Consider the following 22,411-nt stretch of genomic DNA (forward strand, 5'->3'; position numbering starts at 1 on the left):
CTTACAAATTGGTGCTTTTTCCTGTGGTCAACATACTATCCTCTATTACTACCACTCTTATGTGTTACAAAACCAAGCATTTAATAATATGATGTTGATGTAAAATGATAATACATTTGTAAATGTAATAACAAAACAGAGGTACAGTATTTGGAGATGGGGTAGTCTAGACAACACAGAGGGAACAATGTATTATAACTGACAGGAAAAAACACTGTATAGACAACACCATTCAACAATAAAAAGCTAAATATTAAATCATAACAGGTGCAAACACGTGATGTATATTGTATTTTTCATGTACACAGTCAAAGGCGGAAAATAAACAACTTCATATCCACAACATATATAAATTAAAACCAAGGGCACACCATAGATCATATCAGAATGTGTATGTTTTTTTGTTCACAAAAAATACTTACAAAACCACAACCATTCCATGATATGCATTCTTAATTTGTAGGCTACTCGTGTGAATCCAAGCAGAACAAAAACATATTTATTTAAAACAAATGGAACAAGCAAAGAGGAACAGAACATTTGTGTGGTTGTAGGGCATGCATGTTCCTCATACCTCAGAAATCATTGGACATTGACTGATGTGCAGCCAGGACATGGTGGCTCTGGCTCGGGGTCTGACAGTCATCCATGTCGTCATCCTGGTCACAACCATCCTGCCCGTCCTGTGAGTAACTGTACTTCATCATCAGTATATTCCTGTGGCTGGACGGTGTGGCCTGGTGGGACTGGGAGAGAGGCATGTCTGACATAATGGCTGCGTCCCGCACACTCAGGTTACTTTGGCTTCCCCTGACGCTGGACACCTGGGAGTGGGCTCCGCCGCAGTGGTGGTCACGAATGCATTTGGACGAAGACCGTGTGAGTTTGTGAAACTTATCAAAGTCCTCGGCCATAGCCATTTCACTCATGTGGTCGGCAGAGGCTGCCCTCCGCAGAGTGCACAGTTCATAATGTGGTGGCTCGAAGGTTTCGTGGAGCAATGTGGGGTCAAAGTCATCCCTCCTGATGATGTATTTTTTGCGTGGCTGTTTAACTTGAATGATACTTGCCACAATGAGAAGGACAACCACCAGACCACAGGTGACTAGAATGATTGCGACATTGGTGTGGTCAATATTGTCTAAGATGCTGGCTTTCCTCTTCTCTGTGGACAGTAAATATTACATACAATCAAGTTTTCTATTTTGGCGGCTAGGTTTGAATTGTGATGAATGGTGTGATGAAAGTTACATTTAGATTTATCAACATTACATTTAGAGGGCACCATTAACGTGTACTTTTGTCATACAGGTTAACCTAAAACATTGACTGTAGTTCATATTTGTCAGCTCTATACCCAAATGGAACAGGTGTCTCACCTTTGCAGTTGTTCTCGTCCCAGGGGTAGACACAGTTCTGGATCCCGTTGCACACTAAGCTGGTGTTGATACACATGTTGCTATGGCAAAAGAAAGCCTCCGCTTCACATGGAGCTGAAAACAAGGGGAAGATAGCTTTACTCCCGAAACATTAAATAGAGTTTTAAACTAATGAATTAGATTAAAAAGCTAACAATAAGGCTCACTGCCAATAAGGCACACTGCCACAACAAACTTCAACAAATGCCAACAAACAGACACCTATATGCAGTTTTTTTTGTCAGTGTTTGTTGGTGTTTGATGGGGTTCAATGTGGCAGTGTGCAAGTGGCTTTAGACCACGTTTGGTCCAGGAGTCTTGTTACTACACTGTTTTAAAAAATCTAGTTGTTTCAACTAATTATTATTAAGTAACTGGTTCCACAGTTACTCAACTTGTCGGTCAAAGTGTTAGCTGAACTTAACATTTTTAGTTGGCCAAAACTTAGCTCCAGCTCAATTCAGTCAATTTAAAATGCTCTGTTTGCTTAACTTGTCTCATATATTAATTTAACTAGAAATTATTATTTGGGCATCTTAACTAAGAAAGGCTATGCAACTGGTTACACACACAATGCCTTTAATTAACATACACATTTTTCTGTTGATATACTTGAGAGACATGATTACATTGTGTGTGTTCATTTATACAGTAATTATTATTCAAAAAACTTGCCTGGGATTTGAACTCACAACCTTTTGGTTCACAACATATTGATCTTCCTGCTACACCACCATGTCTGTGTCAATTATCAGTTAATCTGACTATTCTCTCATCATTGATTTGATTGACTTAGTTCAACATTTAGGGTTTTCTGTATACAGTAGTTGTCTAATGTTGGTGGGGCATATTACTCAGTTTTAATGTTACTCCTTAATCACGGTGATAAATAAAAAAGTTTTATTTGAGTGTACTTTTAACAGAGCTGAAATTTACTTTGAAGTGCAAAGTGTAGCAATACAGGTCAAATCAATCATCGACACAGGCATAGCAGGAAGATTGGTATTCCGTAAACCAAGAGGTTGTCGGTTCAAATTGCAGGTGAGGACATGTTGAATAATAATTACTGTATACATGGACAATGTAATCATGTATTTCAACATGTGTCAAATGTGTAAGTTGACAATATTGTATGTCAAAAGCACATTGTGTGTGTAACTGATTCCACAGACTTTTTGTTGTTGTTGATGAAGATGCCCATATAATAATTTCTGGTTGAATGAACATATGAGGCAAGATGAGCAAAGACATCATTTTAAATTGACTGAATTGTTGCCTAAGTTGGAGCTTAGTTTGGGCTAACTAAAGAATGTAAGTTCAGTTAATACTTTGATTGAAAAGTTGAGTAAACTAAAAAAAGTTGTGGAACCAGTTACTTAATAATAATTAGTTTAAACAACTATATATATTTTTTACATTGATACAATAACCCTGTAAAGGAGACCCTGTATTCCCTGCGACTGCCTCTCTTTACAAACTAATTGGAACATTTCAAACAATGTGTCAAAAACTAAACATAGCAGTAGATGGAGTGGAAATGGTGTCAAATTAATTCACTAACGCTCTAGGAAGGTTGTGAAAAGGATCCGGAAGCGGCTTTTTCGGCTGCCCTGATCAGCCCACATTCGTATGACCCCCACCGAGGTAACCAACATGACATCGTTGGCCACTGTGCTGCAGAATTTGTTCTTCAGGTGCTCCACTGAGCTACTCCCGTCGTACACAGCCACAAAGTTACGTTTGCATTCATTGGAGTTGTGCATCTCATATTCCAAAAATCGCAAATAGATCTGCAAAAAATTAATAAATAACAGGTTTCCAACCAAATGGGAACTTGACTTGTGTATCTTTTGAACAGCATGTTTTCCCGAAGACTAATGGAGAATGTGAGTGAGGGATATTGCAAATATGAAGAAGAAGAAAAAAACACAAGAACTGTACTGACCCTTCCCTTTGGTGGCGCTCGAATGAACCACCTACAGTCCACAGCCTCTGTCTGCAAGGCTTTTCCCTCTTTGAGTATTACTGCAGAGTCAATGATCCCATCTGATCCACCCAGATCAAATTCGCAAACTGTAGTACAGGAGAGTCCATTGCACAGTGTGTTAGTTACACAATAGTTTGCTGTTACAATATACAGTATGTTTACATAGGTGATATAAGAAGAACCGTGTACCTACAAGGCAGAGGCGGTAGGACACCCATGTCTTTAAATTCAGGATCTGAAAAGAGAGCACACAACAGTGAACCTATTGTATATTTTTTTCTGACATTTCACAAAATACATGTTCTGTGTCTGAAAGGATAATGGCCAGCAATGCATATTCTTGACTGTGTGAACTCTGTCCTTAGTTTAATCCATTCTGCAATCATCCACTTGTCCTTCATAAAAAAAAATGTTGAGAGAGAAAGAACAGGACTTCTATCCTAAAGCTTCACCATTATGATTTGTAGGTGGATTAATAATCCTTGGACCAGCTTTATACAGATTAGGCTGCACAAGCAATGAGAACCAAGTGATAAAATGGGACTTCCAAAATGTTTTCCTGAAAAAAATCTAAAAAGATGAGGTTGAGGGAGAAACCAGTTTTCGAAATATTAATATAAATATAAAACAGTTATATTTAGAGGCAGATCTTTGTAATATCACCATGGCTGCAAGGAGGAGACAGCTGAACTATTTAAAACCTAACCTCAGCCATGAATCCTTATTAATCCTCTCGTTTCTTACCTCTGTATCATGGATTATTCACTGTGTGTGTGTGTGTGTGTGTGTGTGTGTGTGTGTGTGTGTGTGTGTGTGTGTGTGTGTGTGTGTGTGTGTGTGTCAGAAGATGTACTGAAATAAATACCAAAATATATGAAACATATGTCAATCTTGCTTTTCTATCTAGTTTAAAACAAATATTTACTGCAAACACTTACGCTTATGTAACAGTGTAGTAATAAGATGATGATCGGTCAATGAATTATCCTGCCACTGATGAGAGGAATTAGAAGAGATTAGCATTTGGCACTAAAGGATTCATTACTTCTGAGGTAAACACTTGGAAATCAGCTTGTACTTCTCTACCAACGCAGGCCTGGGAATGCTTTCTATTGGCTAGAGTATTGTTGCATGGATACTTTTTTTATGGATAGTTTTTGTAGTATTAGTCCTGCAAAATGTACCCTCACACTCACTCACTCCTCAAAATGTGCCACTGTGTTTCAGGGAGAGATTATATGGGAATCAATTTATATCAATCTATGTTCATCTTTTGACACTGAAGTATCTCATCGGAACTTGTGGATGAGCCACTCACTTCAAGTCTTGATTCCAATGGAGGACAGGCAGTGATATCGAATAACCATGTCTACTGGCAATGTCAAAACCTTCACGAGAATGTGAGGTTACTGAGACACATTTTTGTAAGATTGATCTGATGAATGGCTTTGATTGGTAGAGGGAAACAAGGAAGTGGATTCATCTCTCCTCCCAACGTAAGTGCCCTATAAATTCTGCCAGTAATAAATTGTCAGCTGCATGGGTATCCCTTAAGCCGAGGCTCAGAGCTGACAAGCTGTACTCCCCTGAAGACAAGCTTTCATTAACTGGGTGAAGGAGGAGATAACCCCCTCCCCACCCCTCCCCAGTTGCAGCATGTGTGCCTGCACTACAAATGCAGCAGCTGATATGGACACACACAGCAGTAAGCACCACACCAGTCTCCTGTAGCTCTAGCTCAGTCACTGAGCTGTGACTGGTAAATTGTTTGGCTGAAGTCCTCTGCATTAACTGAATGTGTACAACTTTATGTCAATATTGTGTCTGTGTGTCTCCATGTGTGCCTGGGTGAGACAAACAGTTAGCCTGTCGGAGTCACACATTCAGCAACAACCTCAGAATAACACTGCGAATATTGAAACGGTTAAAGCAAATCGATGTATTTGAAATGATATTACCTTGAGTGAAGTTATAGCGTGCTGAAAATCCAATTGCTTCCAGTTCGCCGTCTGCAACAAACTTTATATGCAGGTATCTCCCACTTGATTTAATATACAAAGGGCTTTCCTGGCCACAGTATCGACCAATTAAAGTGGAGAAGGAAAAGGGCCCATCGCGGACTTCAATGTGGTCAAATTTGCATTCCCATGAAGGCTCTATTGAATATTTCTCATCAAAGAAGAGGTCGATGCATTGTCTTGGTGAAGCTGAGAAAACACAGTGGGGAAATGTAAGAAAAAGAAACACAATATCCAATTAAAAAAAACATTTACTTGTTGAGATGGTGTTTATGTCTTACCTTCAATGATATAAATGCATGTTCGCTCTGGTGGGTACTTTTGGGGGTAGTTGGGGGAGGTGAACAGGCCTCCCTCAGCTTCCTTTATCCAGGTGCCACATTGGCCTATTGGAGTCACCCCTGAATTGTTTGTCACTGAAGCACAAGATTAATGTTCAGGTGCCAATCATACAGAACCATTATACCATCCAGCTTTGTCTGACATTAAAAATGTATCAAATGTATTGTTATTGATCTGGTGTTTCATGGTCTTCTTCATTGCACAGACATTACTTTTCCCAGTTAGGTAGATTCCAACATAACAGGGAAATAAATAACTCTACGCACAGTGTGTATTTCAGTGTTACCTGCTTTTTTCCCCGGTGTACCAGACAATCCAAGAGTGATTAGACTTGCAACTACTGCTGTAAAAATAAAAGTAAATGAAAGTTAGAAAAAAATACCCAGAAAACAATTGGCTATGGAAATTGTGTTTGTTTATGTTACTAAACCACAAAATAAAATTATGTTCCACAAAATACAGAAATGATCATTTCGTTTCATAGCATAATGAATTCACATGTAGCGTTTTAAAATAGTTTTTAAAGCGTCATTACTGGAAAGTTCAATGACAAGAATTGATTTAACTTTATGCTGTTGACCATCTAACTACGATTTTAAAGAGATCATGTTATACAAGCAAAAGTAGACAAAATTTACCGAGAGGCAAGGCAAATTTGTTCACCATGTCTAATCCTTGCTGTTTTCAATCCCAAATATTTCCAAAACGAAATGAACGAATCATTATTCCGTACAACGGGAAAATTCAATCATCATATCCACGATATCCCTATTTTATCTCAGTGTAAACAAAACACAAATACAAAGTTACGGGAGGAAAAGCAGTCTCAATCCGTCCGCTGCTGCTGTGACAGACAGGTCTGAACGTTCTCCTGAGTCCTGATTTCCATCCAAGCGCAACGACGATAATCCGACCGACAGCAACCTTCAATTAGTATAGTATCCTTGACAGTTGACATCGTGCCAATTTCCCGTATTATATCTGACACATGCCGGTGTACATCATCATTGGTCTCTGTGCTTGTGTTATTTATTTCCCGTAGATGTTCTGCATAAATACTTGGTCTGGACACTTCAAGCCAGACACTTCAAGCCACCTTTCTCTCAAATATATAGGATATTAAATTCTGGTAGTACTGTAATAACTAGTTAATAAACTATAATGATGTTGTTTTATGAAGGAACCGCAATTCAGCTTCACCTCAAGCTCAACTTTTTTTTTTGTGTGGCTCCTGTCACTACAAACCCTGGTTCGATTCCAGGCGGTATCACAGCCGGCCGTGATTGGGAGTCCCATAGGGCAGCGCACAATTGGCCCAGCTTCACCTGGGTTAGGGTTTGGCCGGGGAAGGCCGTCATTGTAAATAAGAATTTGTTCTTAATTGACTAGTCTGGTTAAATCTAATAAAATATTAGAGATGAATTAGGGACCGGGTTTGGGTCAATTTGGAATTTTGGAATTTCAATTCAAAATTCGAATTTGAATTGTTCACACCCCACAGGAAGCAGAATTGAATTTGAATTAAAAGAAGTAGAATTGAATTCAAACAAATTCAAACAAATTCAACTGAGACATGAAACCTACATTAGGTACACTCATGAAAATGGATGGCTCATATAGACAGTGAGTCACGTTGCTGTGGCTTGCTATATAAAGCAGGTAGATGGGCATCGAGGCATTCAGTTACTGTATATTGAACATTATAATGGGCAAAATAAGTGACCTAAGCAACTTTGAGCTTGGTTTGATTGTCGGTGCCAGGCGCTCCAGATTCAGTATCTCAGAAACTGCCGCCCTGATAGGCTTTTTTTAGATTCTTGTCATGGATAAACTGGCCCGGTGAGTATATACTGTAGCTATATGAGTCTCATTCCTTTGACGTATATTTAGCCAAAAGCATCTGCCACCTCATTGTTAAAAGAAATACGATTTCAAATATTAGCTTGATTATAACTCAAAGAAGTCAAACAGTATTTTGTTGGTATTTTTGTAATTAGATGTTAGGTTGTTCCATTCCATTCTGGAGTGTTTGATCTAATGCATTCTTGGATATGTATTTTTTGTTTAATATTTAATAACATTATTATATTATAGAATTATTATAGAAAACCTAATAAATTATCTAACAATATTTACAGACCACTATAATTACTTGAAACTCGTTTAAATGTTTCAAGAAAATGTAAAAAAATTATATTGCTTACCATACATTATGTACAAAATAGACATGTGCTTAATGATTTATGGAAGAAATGATCTATTTGAATTTCAATGAATTTCATCAAATTAAATTCTACTTCTTTCATTCATATTCAATTCAACTTCTGCTTCCTGCAGGGTGTGGCCAATTCAAATTCAAGAAATTGAATTGGCATTTTAGACCAATTCAACTTAGAATCAACCCCAATTGGGGAGCATTGTTATGATAGGCAGCAGGGAAGCTAGAATAAGGCTTGATGTAATTAACAAAAGTTTACTTGGCAATGGGTCTCAGAAACAGATGGGAGGAGGGTTCATCCAGTCTCAAATTAACTTTGGCAACCTCTGTCTGAAGCCTTTCCCATACGAGTAGAAGGTAACAGTGGGTCCATACAGGAACCAAGATCATAATACTGGATAATGCTGCATATTAAACTTCACTATGAGGAGAAAAACGCAAATGAAAGGAATCATCCAAACAACATGAACAAAGTATCAAACAAATGCAGAGAGAGGAGGGTGGGGAGCTACAGTAATATGTTCAGCTGTCCTCTTGCCAAAATTGCATTTCATTCCTTAAGGCCAGGTGTCCCAGGTGTGAAATGATTATGGGCAATAGGGTGTGTTGAACAGGGTTTGCTGACACAACAGTCAGTTCACTGTGTGGAAATAACATCTCTCATATCATACGCACGTTTTTAAAATCTGCAATCCATGCAAAAATAAAGACAGTCCTATAAACTCAACCTGAACTAACTATGCAGTCCGTAGATTTTGTCACGCCCTGACCTTAGAGAGCCTTTTTATGTCTCTATTTGGTTTGGTCAGGGTGTGATTTGGGTGGGCATTCTATGTTCTGTTTTCTATATTTTTGTATTTCTATGTTTTGGCCGGGTATGGTTCTCAATCAGGGACAGCTGTCTATCGTTGTCTCTGATTGGGAATCATACTTAGGCAGCCTTTTTCCCTTCTGTCATTGTGGGAAGTTGTCTTTGTTAGGGGCACTATAGCCCTTGTAAGCGCACGGTCGTGTTTGTTATTTCTTGTTTTTTTGGTGACATTTGACTAAATAAAAGAAAATGTACGGTCACCACGCTGCACCTTGGTCTTCCTGTAACGACGGTCGTGACAGTTTTGTGTCTTTTATCTGTGAATAAAACCCATGCATTTCTGTTGAATGTTTTTGACTGCCATATGGGATGAAGAAAAAAGTAAAAGTAAAGTATTTTGAAAATGTCTATTTAAACAGATCCATATCATACAATATTTCTGAGGAAAAATATAAGCTTGAGTTTCTCATATAAGTATTGCAAACATGTATTTCATTCACATTGCCTCAATGTTGCAAAGCTGGATTACTTCTCACTGTTCCAGACCAAAGAGAAATCAACTCCCTTGATATTCTACAGAAGGGAGACAAATCTGACAATCCAATCCATCTGGCTTTAGTTTATGTGAGGCAGATTGTTGTTATTCAGAGTTTTATCAGGACAATGAACTGGTCTTGTTTTTTTGCACACTCAGACAGAATAGCAAAATCTTATTTCATGATGACACAGAGGAATTGAGTCAGTCACATAATAATGGCAATGCCACTTTCTTACAATGAAACATGTATGAATGTTGAACAAGGTTTATATTTCTCTGTGAATGTTTTTTTTAGTATTATGTAACTAATAAGAAGGCGTTATACTATATCGGTATGCACAGATTAGCTAGTCTGAGACCACTGCGTGCACAGTCAATATCAAATCTCTAATTACACAATATTATCTGCACGGAGCCATAAGCAATTGTGCCATGCTTGGAATATCAAGGCAAGTTTTAGCTGCAGTTTGGATGAGCTGCACCCAAGTGTGGTGTGTAGTCTATGTTCAGGAGTCCCTCAATTCTACCCACTAAACAATCATGCTGATGTAACTTTGTCTACAAAACATAGTATTTTGACAGATTTAGATACATGATTATTATGGAGACAATCCAAAACCAGAGATTAAAGTCTTTAGTTTAAATAGACTTAATAGAGATTTGAGAAGAAAACAGTTATCAGACATACCATCTGTTCCAATATGGTAAGCAATAATGTTAAGTATAAAAAGTAGGTCATATTGACTGTAAAATGTTGTCAATATGGCCCTGGGTGTGATATAACAGAGAACAGTCTACATTGGGCTTTCCATGAATATCAGAATACCATCTACTGGCAAATATCCTTTTCTTTAATTTGACCGATTTTATATAGACAGATACAGGCGGGCATACATGCTCATTTAGCATTTGCCAACCAACCACTTGATGGTGCAAGTGTAACTCATATCACAGCCTTGACACTACACTATACATATACTGTGTGTGTGTGAGTGAGTGAGTGAGTGAGTGAGTGAGTGAAAAGAGCAAGAGAGAGAAAGAAAGAGAGATAGAGCAGGTTTGAAGGGGGACTGATTGCCACAAAACTGATAATCAGAGCAATCGCAAACCGTAAACTGTTTTACAGTTTAGAATACAATGTTTCTTCGATTTTGTACCATGATATCATTGGTCCTCCTAGGATTTGGCGTTGCCTTTTCGCTGGGACAGAATTACACAGAACCTCTTGTTTTGGAGGGAAAGTGTCTGGTGGTTTGCGATGCGAACCCGTCTGTAGAGGGAGCATTGACCTCTTCCTTCGGGATATCTGTCCGGGCAAGCGGTGCTAAAGTGGCTTTCTCTGCACTCAGGGGAACGAACCACGAACCATCTGATATGAGCAATACGTCTCCGACCATCTACTTTGACCAGGTTCGAGAATATTTATGTCTTTCATGATTTGTGTCTTTTCATAGGCTAATATTGACAATGTATGTTTGTGCTCTTTAGGACGTTTGATGTTTTTCTCATTGCAGGTATTAGTGAACATTGGCAACCATTTCAAGCTGCAAGCGAGTGTATTTCAAGCACCAAGAAGAGGCATTTACAGTTTTAGCTTCCATGTGGTGAAGGTTTACAACCGACAGACTATACAGGTAAGTGTATAGGGAGGTCTGCATTGTGATGCAATTGAATTGTGCTTTTCATGTCTTTATCATACCCATTGCATAACACTCTGCAGGTAAACTTGATGCACAACGAATACCCTATAATATCAGCTTTCGCCGGGGACCATGATGTCACTCGAGAGGCTGCGAGCAATTCAGTCCTTCTGCACCTGGAACGAGAGGACAAACTCTACTTGAAGCTTGAGAGGGGGGATCTAATGGGTGGCTGGAGGTACTCAACGTTTTCTGGATTCTTGGTGTTTCCACTCTAATCACAACTCTCAAATCAAGTGACTCTTTTTTATTTTCTTGGCAACCCATCTCTGGACTTAAATTATGAAGAAATGTATAACTGACTGTGAGATAAAGTAGGCTATTTTGACAATTTATGACGAAATTATTCCGTGCTATGAGGTTGGGATTTGTATTGCTGAATGTGACTGATTGTTGGATTGTTGGTATGATATTATATGAACTGCGAAGAGTAGCCTATTCAAGCGTTTGTCAGGTGCGCCCATTCAGTAGCTATCCATGGTCCTGAAACCGTAGACAGTAGCTGTCTGTTGAAACCACAAAACGCATCTCAAGCGTACAGAGCCAATAGGTGGCAATTGAGTGTTGGCTCTAGTGTCAACGTTGTTGCAGTAGTGCCATTGAAATATTGTAATCAAATAACATTTTCCAAAGGTATGCAAATGCAGGCTAGCTGGCATTTGGACCTATATTGCACATTGATACAGTGTTAATTTTGGCATTTTTGTAAAGGTTTAGTCCAGTCTTAGTCACTTTGTAATCACATCTAAATCAAATCAAATGTTATTGGTCACATACACGTGTTTAGCAGTTGTTATCGCAGGTGTAGCGAAATGCGTATGCTAGTTCTGACAGTGCAACATTAAGTCACATTTGTGTCATTTGAATAATGATTAAGTCTGGTCATTGTCAAACAGTGCGCCATTTTCGTAAACTAAATTACCTTTAATTTCAGTCACATTTTAGTCACATCACATTTGTATTGTCTCATTAACCTATAGTAAACATAAATCACCGACTCCCATGTGCACAAACATACATAACCTTGTCCCACCAACATATTTTTCTGCATAACATAATATCATATTCCCTTCCCAGCAGCAGAAAAATGACAAACATATATTAGAATATATAATGATTATCTGGCCATTCCTAATTCAGCCTACATATCGGCAAAGTAGTATGGGTGTCCAAAAGTAGAACGGGGGCTAATGACTTTGAACGGGATCTAATTAATGTTTTGCCCAGTGATGCAGTCGAGTCACTAAAACCCAAGTCCGAATTGAGTCCCAAGTCCCCTGTGCTCGAGTCCAAGTCTGAGTCACCAATGTTGGTCGAGTAACGAATGGAGTCACGAGAAAAAAATGTAGTCAATAAATTGTATTTTTTTTCTGTACCACCAAATGTGTGCATATCTGCTACTGGTAACGTTAATGTTACCAGGGCCACGTTCAGTTGCAAAACTTTCTCGAACATTGCAGACAGTTCCAGTCGGTATTCACGTAGTAATAATAAAGAATTCCCTTGACCCACGACAACAAATTGGGTAAAACCAACATTCTTTCCTATTGAAATAACAAAACATGCTGAAAAGCTGCTGTGTTGTTTTATGTAGCCAGGTCAAAAGTCCTGACCTACGGCTCTGTAAAGCTCCAAAGTAGGGAAATAAAGCCTGTGAAAAGATTAATCGTTAGACATGTTGTACTATTATTAAATGTCGTTTTGTAATTGACTAAAACAAGCAGACTAACAATAAAATTGCGTTTGAAAACGGTCAAGTTTTTGCTGTGAGCTAATGGGGAAACCTAGGTAACCTGTTAGTTTTCCCCACAGATAGGTAGGCCGCACAGTTATATCTAATAAGGAGTGGGTCTATATAAATCCCATGAATAGAGCCAACATCCATTATTCAACATGTCAGTGAGGCATGTTTGTTCTACATAGCATATTTCTGTCTGAGCTTTAAAAAATGTGGTCCTGTTGAACCGCCCCATGTTGTCAGCTATTCATAGGTGTCACCTCAGTCACTCGGTCGCTTCATGCGATTATGAACGTTCTCAGGCCGCTCTCTATTGGCAGCGCCAGAATGGTGCCCTAAAGCCATGGTAAACCCAGTCATTCTGGATGAATGTTCTGGTCTGCAAGTAGAATAGTTTTAGAATGGCCTGCGATATGCTTAATGAATGTAAAATGGCGGTCGCTAATGCTGTTGTTTTTAATTTCATAAAGTAGCTTGCGATTATGAACGTTCTCAGGCCGCTCTCTATTGGCAGCGCCAGAATGGTGCCCTAAAGCCGTGGTAAACCCAGTCATTCTGGATGAATGTTCTGGTCTGCAAGTAGAATAGTTTTAGAATGGCTTGCGATATGCTTAATGAATGTAAAATGGCGGTCGCTAATGCTGTTGTTTTTAATTTCATAAAGTAGCTTGTGTTTCTTAACCAGGCAACGGGTAGTTACAGTTTTTCACAATTGCTTACACATGATTTCTGAAACTATGGCTCCTTTTCTCTAGACTCTACATGCCAAAACACACACACAACATGCAAAACGTCACACATCTCTTGAAAAACCAAACACTTCATTCAAAACAGTGTTTTTGCATCAAAACTCTACACACAAGCCATCAAATGATTACATCTTATACACACCCAAAGACACACAGATGTGACAAATGTAAAACACTACTATCATGTGTCTTTTGCATGTTCAGTGTGCAGTGGAGTCCACAGCAGTTTGTCATAGCACTCACACGTACATGTATGTGCACAAATATATACAGTATGTATGCATATTCCGTATACATTTACACTATAACCAAAAATGCAAGGGGGAAAAATAAAATGTGTTCCTTTCTCAATTTTTTTTATTTTCATCCAGATTTCGGGATGAACAGTAACAGACAAAACAAACACAGTAGAAGATAAATAAATAGGCTTGTCCTTGTCCTCCTCCTCTTCCTCCTCGTCTTTGTCCTCTTCCTCCTCCTACTCCTTGTCCTTGTCCCCCTCTTACTCTCATTCCTCTATCTCTCTCTCCAAAATTGGCCTCCATTGTTGTCCAAACCAAGAAAGCCAACCTGAAGCTTATTTATACTGCTTAAGCTCTGATGTCTAAGTGAAGAAATTCATTTTCACACATGAGCACTGGGTGTAAGTACTTGGCAAATGCGTGTGGCATTTGGAATGGCAGTGCTTCCAAACGAAACACAAGACCTGTTAGTTTTGAATGATGTGTCTCAAGTGTATTTTACAATTGCAAACTGAGTGTAAAGCAGATAATGGGCGTGCAATTTTGCAGATTGGTCTGAAGATCAGGTATATGAGTTAATGGTTTCACTGAGTGTGCCTCAAGTATCACTTTTAGTGTGTAAAAGATTGTAAAAAACTGTAATTAACGTATGCTTGTCTGCTCACACTCATTGCTTGCTCCCCTGCAGCTCATCAGCTGATGCAGGGTGTGGCAGCAGTCCTTCCCACTGCTGAACTGTGCTTACCACTGAAAAGCTCTCATTCTCTCCCAGATAATTTAGTCTCGTCTTGTTTTAGTTAACTTAAATGAATGTTTTTTTTTTATTTTAGTCTCATCAATTGACACTGAAAAATAGATGTTTGAGGAATATTTTAGTCACTATTTTTTTTGACGAAATTAAAACCGCATATGATATATGTACTGGACAATTTAACCTCTAAATAAAGACAAGTGACTAGAACCTCTCTGTGTGTGTGTGTGTGTGTGTGTGTGTGTGTGTGTGTGTGTGTGTGTGTGTGTGTGTGTGTGTGTGTGTGTGTGTGTGTGTGTGTGTGTGTGTGTGTGTGTGTGTGTGTGTGTGTGTGTGAATATGTTAGACCTATGTTAGAACTGCTGGAGTGTGACTGCTAAATTGTGTAACTCTTTGTTTTTACATTTTAGTCATTTAGCAGACTCTCTTATCCAAGAGTGACAATACAATAAGTGCATTCATCTTAAGATAACTAGGTGAGACAACCACATATCACAGTCCTAGTAAGTACATTTTCCCTCAATAAACAAGTTATCAGCAAAGTTAGTGCTAGTAGGAAAAGAAAAATGCAGGTTGTTGTTTTGTAATATAAAAAAATATACAAAAATGGGGGGGGTTATTTAGGATACTATTTTTCTGATGTTGGTGATGTAATTGGATTTTTCAATGACTCTAATGCAAATGTATGTTTTTCAACAGGACAATGACCCAACACACCTCCAGGCTGTGTAAGGGCTATTTGACCAAGAAGGAGAGTGATAGAGTGCTGCATCAGATGACCTGGCCTCCACAATTGCCCAACCACAACCCAATTGAGATGGTTTAGGATGAGTTGACCGCAGAGTGAAGGAAAAGCAGCCAACAAGTGCTCAGCATATGTGGGAACTTCAAGACTGTTGGAAAAGCATTCCAGGTGAAGCTGGTTTAGAGAATGCCAAGAGTGTACAAAGCTGTCATCAAAGCAAAGGGTGGCTACTTTGAAGAATCTAAAATATATTTTGATTTGTTTAACACTTTTTTGGTTAATACATAATTCCATGTGTTATTTCATAGTTTTGATGTCTTCACTATTATTCTACAATGTAGAAAACTGTAAAAAATAAAGATCAGGACGTCAGACTGGGGCGACGGTTCACTTTCCAACAGGACAACAACCCTAAGCACACATCCAAGACAATGCAGGAGTGGCTGTGGGACCAGTCTCTGAATGTCCTTGAGTGGCACACTTGAGCCCGATCGAACATCTCTGGAGAGACCTGTAAATAGCTGTGCAGCAACGCTCCACATCCAACCTGACAGAGCTTGATAGGATCTGCAGAGAAGAATGGGAGAAACTCCCCAAATACAGGTGTGCCAAGCTTGTAGCGTCATACCCAAGATGACTCGAGGCTGTAATTGCTGCAAAAGATGCTTCAACAAAGTACTGAGTAAAGGTTCTGATTACTTATGTAAATGTGATTTTTTCCTTTTTTAAATATAAATGAGCAAAAATGCCTAAAAACCTGTTTTTTCTTTGTCATTATGGGGTATTGTGTGTAGATTGATGAGGGAAAAAAACAATTTAATCCATTTTAGAGTAAGGCTGTAACCTAACAAAAAGCGGAAAAAGTCAAGGGATCTGAATAGGAAGGCACTGTACATAGTTTTCATTTCACCTATCTATACCTAACTGTGACACGTGTATCATTTACCTTGACATTTTAAACCCCCCCACTCTCTCTCTCTCTCTCTCTCTCGCGCTATGTCTCTGTCTCTCACTTATCCATGGGGATACTGTATCCATCTTATCCCAGCAGCAGTCACGTCTGGTGAGCTGCACCGCTGTGGGATTTACTTAAGATACTATTTTTCTGATGTTGGTGCTTTAATTGGATATGTCAATGACTGTATGCAAATGTTTTTTGTGTGTGTGTGTACTGTATTTAGTTTTGGGTGTAAGTATGTGTTATAACCCCCCCCCCCCCCCTCTCTCTTTCTCATCCATGGGGATACTGTGTTCATCTTATCCCAGCAGCAGTCACGTCTGGTGAGCGTGCAACCCTGTGCCTTCAGAAAAAGTACTCAGCTCAACAGCTCCTCAGCGTGTGAGCACGGCTGTAGCCTTTTGATGTCTGTCCTCTGCATAGCAGTTCACACAGAGCAGTGGAATGTCCAAGGACAAAATCAATCTGCTCTGCGCGACACCTGGCATGTAAAAGTCCGTAATCATACCGCTCTCTAGTACCGTTTGAACCTGATTTTAACATGGGTCCTTTGTCCTGATCTTATCTACATTCTGTTTGGCCAACATTTCCAGAAATGTGCCCACATATGGTATTTAAATGTGTCTGTTATTAATCTGTCCACTGTCTGCATTGTGACCAGATGTCCTGGTCCCTTTCTTTATGCAAAGTATTTACAGCTATTCTTACAATAACTAAATAAATATTATTTTCTAAGACACATATTGATGTAATCAGTTAATCGTGCCACTTGTCAATGATTTTAGAGGGTGGAATAACTATGATTTAAATGGTATCTCTGTCCAGATCTGTCTACATTTGTAAGATATCCAGACACAATGTGTGTCTGACTACCTCCGGAGGTGGGCAGAATGAGCTGTCTTTTGATTGTCTACACCTGTGTGGGCAAGATCAGAATGTAGATAAAGTCAGTACAAAGGACGAAAGTTACAACCAGGTATAAACAGGGCTTCTGAAACATCATGTGTATTTGACTTTTCTTATCGAGATGGGAAGAGTCCTTTTCCCAGAAACCCAGCTGACCTTTATCCTGGCTGTACCTAGTTAACCCTAACTTTTAACGCTTTTGGAAAACACAACTGGTGTTTACACAGACAGACCAATTTTGATCTTCGGCACAAGTGTTGGAAAATAACTGATCTGATTGGGCAAAAGACCAATTAGTGTAAAGATCTAAGAATTGAGATGACTGTGTAAACGCAGCCCACTTGGCACAAAGAATGCTATTTTTTCTCTTAAATGAAAAGTAACTGCATGGTTAAAAAAAATTAAATCACAGGCTGCGTTTACAAAGGTTGCCCAATTCTGATATTTTCCCCAATTATTGGCAAAAGAGCTGATCTGATTGGTCAAAAGACCAATTAGTATGACATATCAAAATTAGGCTTCCTGTGTAAACACAGCCATAGACATACGCATAAATATAGCTTTTCTAGCAGCGCTAGTTGAATGGCTACCTACACAGGCAGCCCAATTTTTCAACTAATTGGTCTTTTGACCAATCATATCTGATGTTTTCGCGTCTTTTTCAGAGCTGATCTGATTAGTCAAAAGACCAATTAGTGAAAAAAAAGATCAGTTTTGGGCTTCCTCTGTAAACACAGCCATAGTTCTTTGCAAGAATTTACCAAAACAAACAGCATATGCTAGACTTATTGCTTGTTAGGAACATCCTAACATTGCATTTCTTCTGGGTGATCTATAGTTGTTCCAGTGTGTTAATGGAAGACTAGTCTATCACTGTCTCTAAATCACCACGTGGTTTATGTTACTTCAATGAGTCATTTAGATTATGCTTAAATTGCATTCTGCTTCATTGGTAGACTTGTTATTTTTTTTAGATTACCCCAGTTGAATTATGTTCTCCCATCTGCTTCTCACAGTGATGACCACACACTATTTCATTCTGAAAAGACGCAAATGGACATATGGTGTCCAGAGCACAGCTGGGGGCAGAGGGTGGTCTATAGCAGGCGGAAACAGTGAGAGACTTGTTTTTAGTGAGGTGGATTTTTAAAAGTAGAAGTTCAAATTGTTTGGGTACAGACCTGGATAGGACAGAACTCTGCAGGCTATCTCTGCATTAGATTGCAACACCGCCCCCTTTGGCCGTTCTATCTTGTCTGAAAATGTTGTAGTTAGGGATGGAGATTTCAGAGTTTTTGGTGGTCTTCCTAAGCCAGGATTCAGACACGGCTAGAACATCCGGGTTGGCAGAGTGTGCTAAAGCAGTGAATAAAACAAACTTAGGGAGGAGGCTTCAAATGTTAACATGCATGAAACCAAGGCTATTACGGTTACAGAAGTCATCAAAAGACAGGAGTGGAGATAGGCACTGCAGGGCCTGGATTTACCTTTACATCCCCAGAGGAACAGAGGAGGAGTAGGATAAGGGTACGGCTAAAAGCTATTAGAATTGGTCGTCTAGAACGTCCGGAACAGAGAGTAAAAGGAGGTCTCTGGGGGCAATAAAATAGCTTCAAGATATAATGTACACACAAAGGTATGGTAGGATGTGAATACAGTGGAGGTAAAATCAAATTTTACTTGTCACATACACATGGTTAGCAGATGTTAGTGCGAGTGTAGCGAAATGCTTGTGCTTCTAGTTCCGACAATGCAGTAATAACCAACAAGTAATCTAACTAACAATTCCAAAACTACTGTCTTATTTACATTTACATTTAAGTCATTTAGCAGACGCTCTTATCCAGAGCGACTTACAAATTGGTGCGTTCACCTTAAGACATCCAGTGGAACAGCCACTTTACAATAGTGCATCTAAATCTTTTAAGGGGGGGAGGGTGAGAAGGATTACTTTATCCTATCCTAGGTATTCCTGAAAAAGGTGGGGTTTCAGGTGTCTCCGGAAGGTGGTGATTGACTCCGCTGTCCTGGCGTCGTGAGGGAGTTTGTTCCACCATTGGGGGGCCAGAGCAGCGAACAGTTTTGACTGGGCTGCGCGGGAACTGTACTTCCTCAGTGGTAGGGAGGCGAGCAGGCCAGAGGTGGATGAACGCAGTGCCCTTGTTTGGGTGTAGGGCCTGATCAGAGCCTGGAGGTACTGAGGTGCCGTTCCCCTCACAGCTCCGTAGGCAAGCACCATGGTCTTGTAGCGGATGCGAGCTTCAACTGGAAGCCAGTGGAGAGAGCGGAGGAGCGGGGTGACGTGAGAGAACTTGGGAAGGTTGAACACCAGACGGGCTGCGGCGTTCTGTTGAGTTGTCTTATACACAGTGTAAGGGGATACAGAATATGTACATAAAGATATATGAATGAGTGATGGTACAGGGCAGCATACAGTAGATGGTATCGAGTACAGTATATACATATGAGATGAGTATGTAGACAAAGTAAACAAAGTGGCATAGTTAAAGTGGCTAGTGATACATGTATTACATAAGGATGCAGTCGATGATATAGAGTACAGTATATACGTATGCATATGAGATGAATAATGTAGGGTAAGTAACATTATATAAGGTAGCATTGTTTAAAGTGGCTAGTGATATATTTACATCATTTCCCATCAATTCCCATTATTAAAGTGGCTGGAGTTGGGTCAGTGTCAATGTCAGTGTGTTGGCAGCAGCCACTCAATGTTAGTGGTGGCTGTTTAACAGTCTGATGGCCTTGAGATAGAAGCTGTTTTTCAGTCTCTCGGTCCCAGCTTTGATGCACCTGTACTGACCTCGCCTTCTGGATGATAGCGGGGTGAACAGGCAGTGGCTCGGGTGGTTGATGTCCTTGATGATCTTTATGGCCTTCCTGTAACATCGGGTGGTGTAGGTGTCCTGGAGGGCAGGTAGTTTGCCCCCGGTGATACGTTGTGCAGACCTCACTACCCTCTGGAGAGCCTTACGGTTGAGGGCGGAGCAGTTGCCGTACCAGGCGGTGATTTAGCCCGCCAGGATGCTCTCGATTGTGCATCTGTAGAAGTTTGTGAGGGCTTTTGGTGACAAGCCAAATTTCTTCAGCCTCCTGAGGTTGAAGAGGCGCTGCTGCGCCTTCTTCACGACGCTGTCTGTGTGAGTGGACCAATTCAGTTTGTCTGTGATGTGTATGCCGAGGAACTTAAAACTTGCTACCCTCTCCACTACTGTTCCATCGATGTGGATAGGGGGGTGTTCCCTCTGCTGTTTCCTGAAGTCCACAATCATCTCCTTAGTTTTGTTGACGTTGAGTGTGAGGTTATTTTCCTGACACCACACTCCGAGGGCCCTCACCTCCTCCCTGTAGGCCGTCTCGTCGTTGTTGGTAATCAAGCCTACCACTGTTGTGTCGTCCGCAAACTTGATGATTGAGTTGGAGGCGTGCGTGGCCACGCAGTCGTGGGTGAACAGGGAGTACAGGAGAGGGCTCAGAACGCACCCTTGTGGGGCCCCGTGTTGAGGATCAGCGGGGAGGAGATGTTGTTGCCTACCCTCACCACCTGGGGGCGGCCCGTCAGGAAGTCCAGTACCCAGTTGCACAGGGCGGGGTCGAGACCCAGGGTCTCGAGCTTGATGACGAGCTTGGAGGGTACTATGGTGTTGAATGCCGAGCTGTAGTCGATGAACAGCATTCTCACATAGGTATTCCTCTTGTCCAGATGGGTTAGGGCAGTGTGCAGTGTGGTTGAGATTGCATCGTCTGTGGACCTATTTGGGCGGTAAGCAAATTGGAGTGGGTCTAGGGTGTCAGGTAGGGTGGAGGTGATATGGTCCTTGACTAGTCTCTCAAAGCACTTCATGATGACGGAAGTGAGTGCTACGGGCGGTAGTCGTTTAGCTCAGTTACCTTAGCTTTCTTGGGAACAGGAACAATGGTGGCCCTCTTGAAGCATGTGGGAACAGCAGACTGGTATAGGGATTGATTGAATATGTCTGTAAACACACCGCCAGCTGGTCTGCGCATGCTCTGAGGGCGCGGCTGGGGATGCCGTCTGGGCCTGCAGCCTTGCGAGGGTTAACACGTTTAAATGTCTTACTCACCTCGGCTGCAGTGAAGGAGAGACCGCATGTTTTCGTTGCAGGCCGTGTCAGTGGCACTGTATTGTCCTCAAAGCGGGCAAAAAAGTTATTTAGTCTGCCTGGGAGCAAGACATCCTGGTCCGTGACTGGGCTGAGTTTCTTCTTGTAGTCCGTGATTGACTGTAGACCCTGCCACATGCCTCTTGTGTCTGAGCCGTTGAATTGAGATTCTACTTTGTCTCTGTACTGACGCTTAGCTTGTTTGATAGCCTTGCGGAGGGAATAGCTGCACTGTTTGTATTCGGTCATGTTACCAGACACCTTGCCCTGATTAAAAGCAGTGGTTCGCGCTTTCAGTTTCACGCGAATGCTGCCATCAATCCACGGTTTCTGGTTAGGGAATGTTTTTATCGTTGCTATGGGAACGACATCTTCAACGCACGTTCTAATGAACTCGCACACCGAATCAGCGTATTCGTCAATATTGTTATCTGACGCAATACGAAACGTGTCCCAGTCCACGTGATGAAAGCAGTCTTGGAGTGTGGAGTCAGCTTGGTCGGACCAGCGTTGGACAGACCTCAGCGTGGGAGCCTCTTGTTTAAGTTTCTGTCTGTAGGCAGGGATCAACAAAATGGAGTCGTGGTCAGCTTTTCCGAAAGGGGGGCGGGGCAGGGCCTTATATGCGTCGCGGAAGTTAGAGTAACAATGATCCAGGGTTTTAGCACCCCTGGTTGCGCAATCGATATGCTGATAAAATTTAGGGAGTCTTGTTTTCAGATTAGCTTTGTTAAAATCCCCAGCTACAATGAATGCAGCCTCCGGATAAATGGTTTCCAGTTTGCAAAGAGTTAAATAAAGTTCGTTCAGAGCCATCGATGTGTCTGCTTGGGGGGGGGATATATACGGCTGTGATTATAATCGAAGAGAATTCTCTTGGTAGATAATGTGGTCTACATTTGATTGTGAGGAATTCTGAATCAGGTGAACAGAAGGATTTGAGTTCCTGTATGTTTCCTTCATCACACCATGTCTCGTTAGTCATGAGGCATACGCCCCGCCACTCTTCTTACCAGAAAGATGTTTGTTTCTGTCGGCGCGATGCGTGGAGAAACCCGTTGGCTGCACCGCCCCGGATAGCGTCTCTCCAGTGAGCCATGTTTCCGTGAAGCAGAGAACGTTACAGTCTCTGATGTCCCTCTGGA

At 40.7% G+C, this 22,411-nt stretch overlaps 2 protein-coding genes across 2 annotated transcripts; one reads left to right on the forward strand and one right to left on the reverse strand.

Moving 5' to 3' along the window:
- Window positions 1–8: 8 nt before the first annotated feature.
- Window positions 9–6,623, reverse strand: LOC115103047 (neuropilin and tolloid-like protein 1). Its single transcript, XM_029623639.2, has 9 exons — window positions 6,404–6,623; window positions 6,052–6,108; window positions 5,705–5,839; window positions 5,364–5,612; window positions 3,599–3,640; window positions 3,364–3,491; window positions 2,980–3,208; window positions 1,380–1,493; window positions 9–1,165 (listed from the first exon to the last, which is right to left on the reverse strand). Exons 1-9 carry the CDS (start codon window positions 6,429–6,431, stop codon window positions 576–578), a joined length of 1,572 nt encoding a protein of 523 aa, XP_029479499.1. The 5' UTR covers window positions 6,432–6,623; the 3' UTR covers window positions 9–575.
- A 3,742-nt stretch (window positions 6,624–10,365) lies between these two features.
- On the forward strand, window positions 10,366–14,722 carry LOC115103050 (cerebellin-2-like). The gene is made up of 3 exons (XM_029623641.2): window positions 10,366–10,742; window positions 10,847–10,966; window positions 11,053–14,722. The coding sequence occupies exons 1-3, from the start codon at window positions 10,470–10,472 to the stop codon at window positions 11,248–11,250; spliced, it is 591 nt and encodes a 196-aa protein (XP_029479501.2). The 5' UTR covers window positions 10,366–10,469; the 3' UTR covers window positions 11,251–14,722.
- Window positions 14,723–22,411: the final 7,689 nt, after the last annotated feature.

The sequence above is a fragment of the Oncorhynchus nerka genome, linkage group LG20, assembly GCF_034236695.1.
Source record: "Oncorhynchus nerka isolate Pitt River linkage group LG20, Oner_Uvic_2.0, whole genome shotgun sequence".
NCBI classification, from domain to species: domain Eukaryota; kingdom Metazoa; phylum Chordata; class Actinopteri; order Salmoniformes; family Salmonidae; genus Oncorhynchus; species Oncorhynchus nerka.

What these genes read in the sequence shown, in the direction of transcription:
- LOC115103047 (XM_029623639.2), bottom strand. Translation starts at nt 6,431, where the DNA reads ATGGTGAACAAATTTGCCTTGCCTCTCG. An exon ending in TGTCCTACCGCCTCTGCCTT is followed by an intron (nt 3,492 to 3,598) that starts GTAGGTACACGG and finishes CCTGTACTACAG; the next exon opens with TTTGCGAATTTGATCTGGGT. An exon ending in GGACGAGAACAACTGCAAAG is followed by an intron (nt 1,166 to 1,379) that starts GTGAGACACCTG and finishes TACTGTCCACAG; the next exon opens with AGAAGAGGAAAGCCAGCATC.
- LOC115103050 (XM_029623641.2), top strand. Translation starts at nt 10,470, where the DNA reads ATGTTTCTTCGATTTTGTACCATGATATCATTGGTCCTCCTAGGATTT. An exon ending in CGACCATCTACTTTGACCAG is followed by an intron (nt 10,743 to 10,846) that starts GTTCGAGAATAT and finishes TTCTCATTGCAG; the next exon opens with GTATTAGTGAACATTGGCAA. An exon ending in ACAACCGACAGACTATACAG is followed by an intron (nt 10,967 to 11,052) that starts GTAAGTGTATAG and finishes AACACTCTGCAG; the next exon opens with GTAAACTTGATGCACAACGA.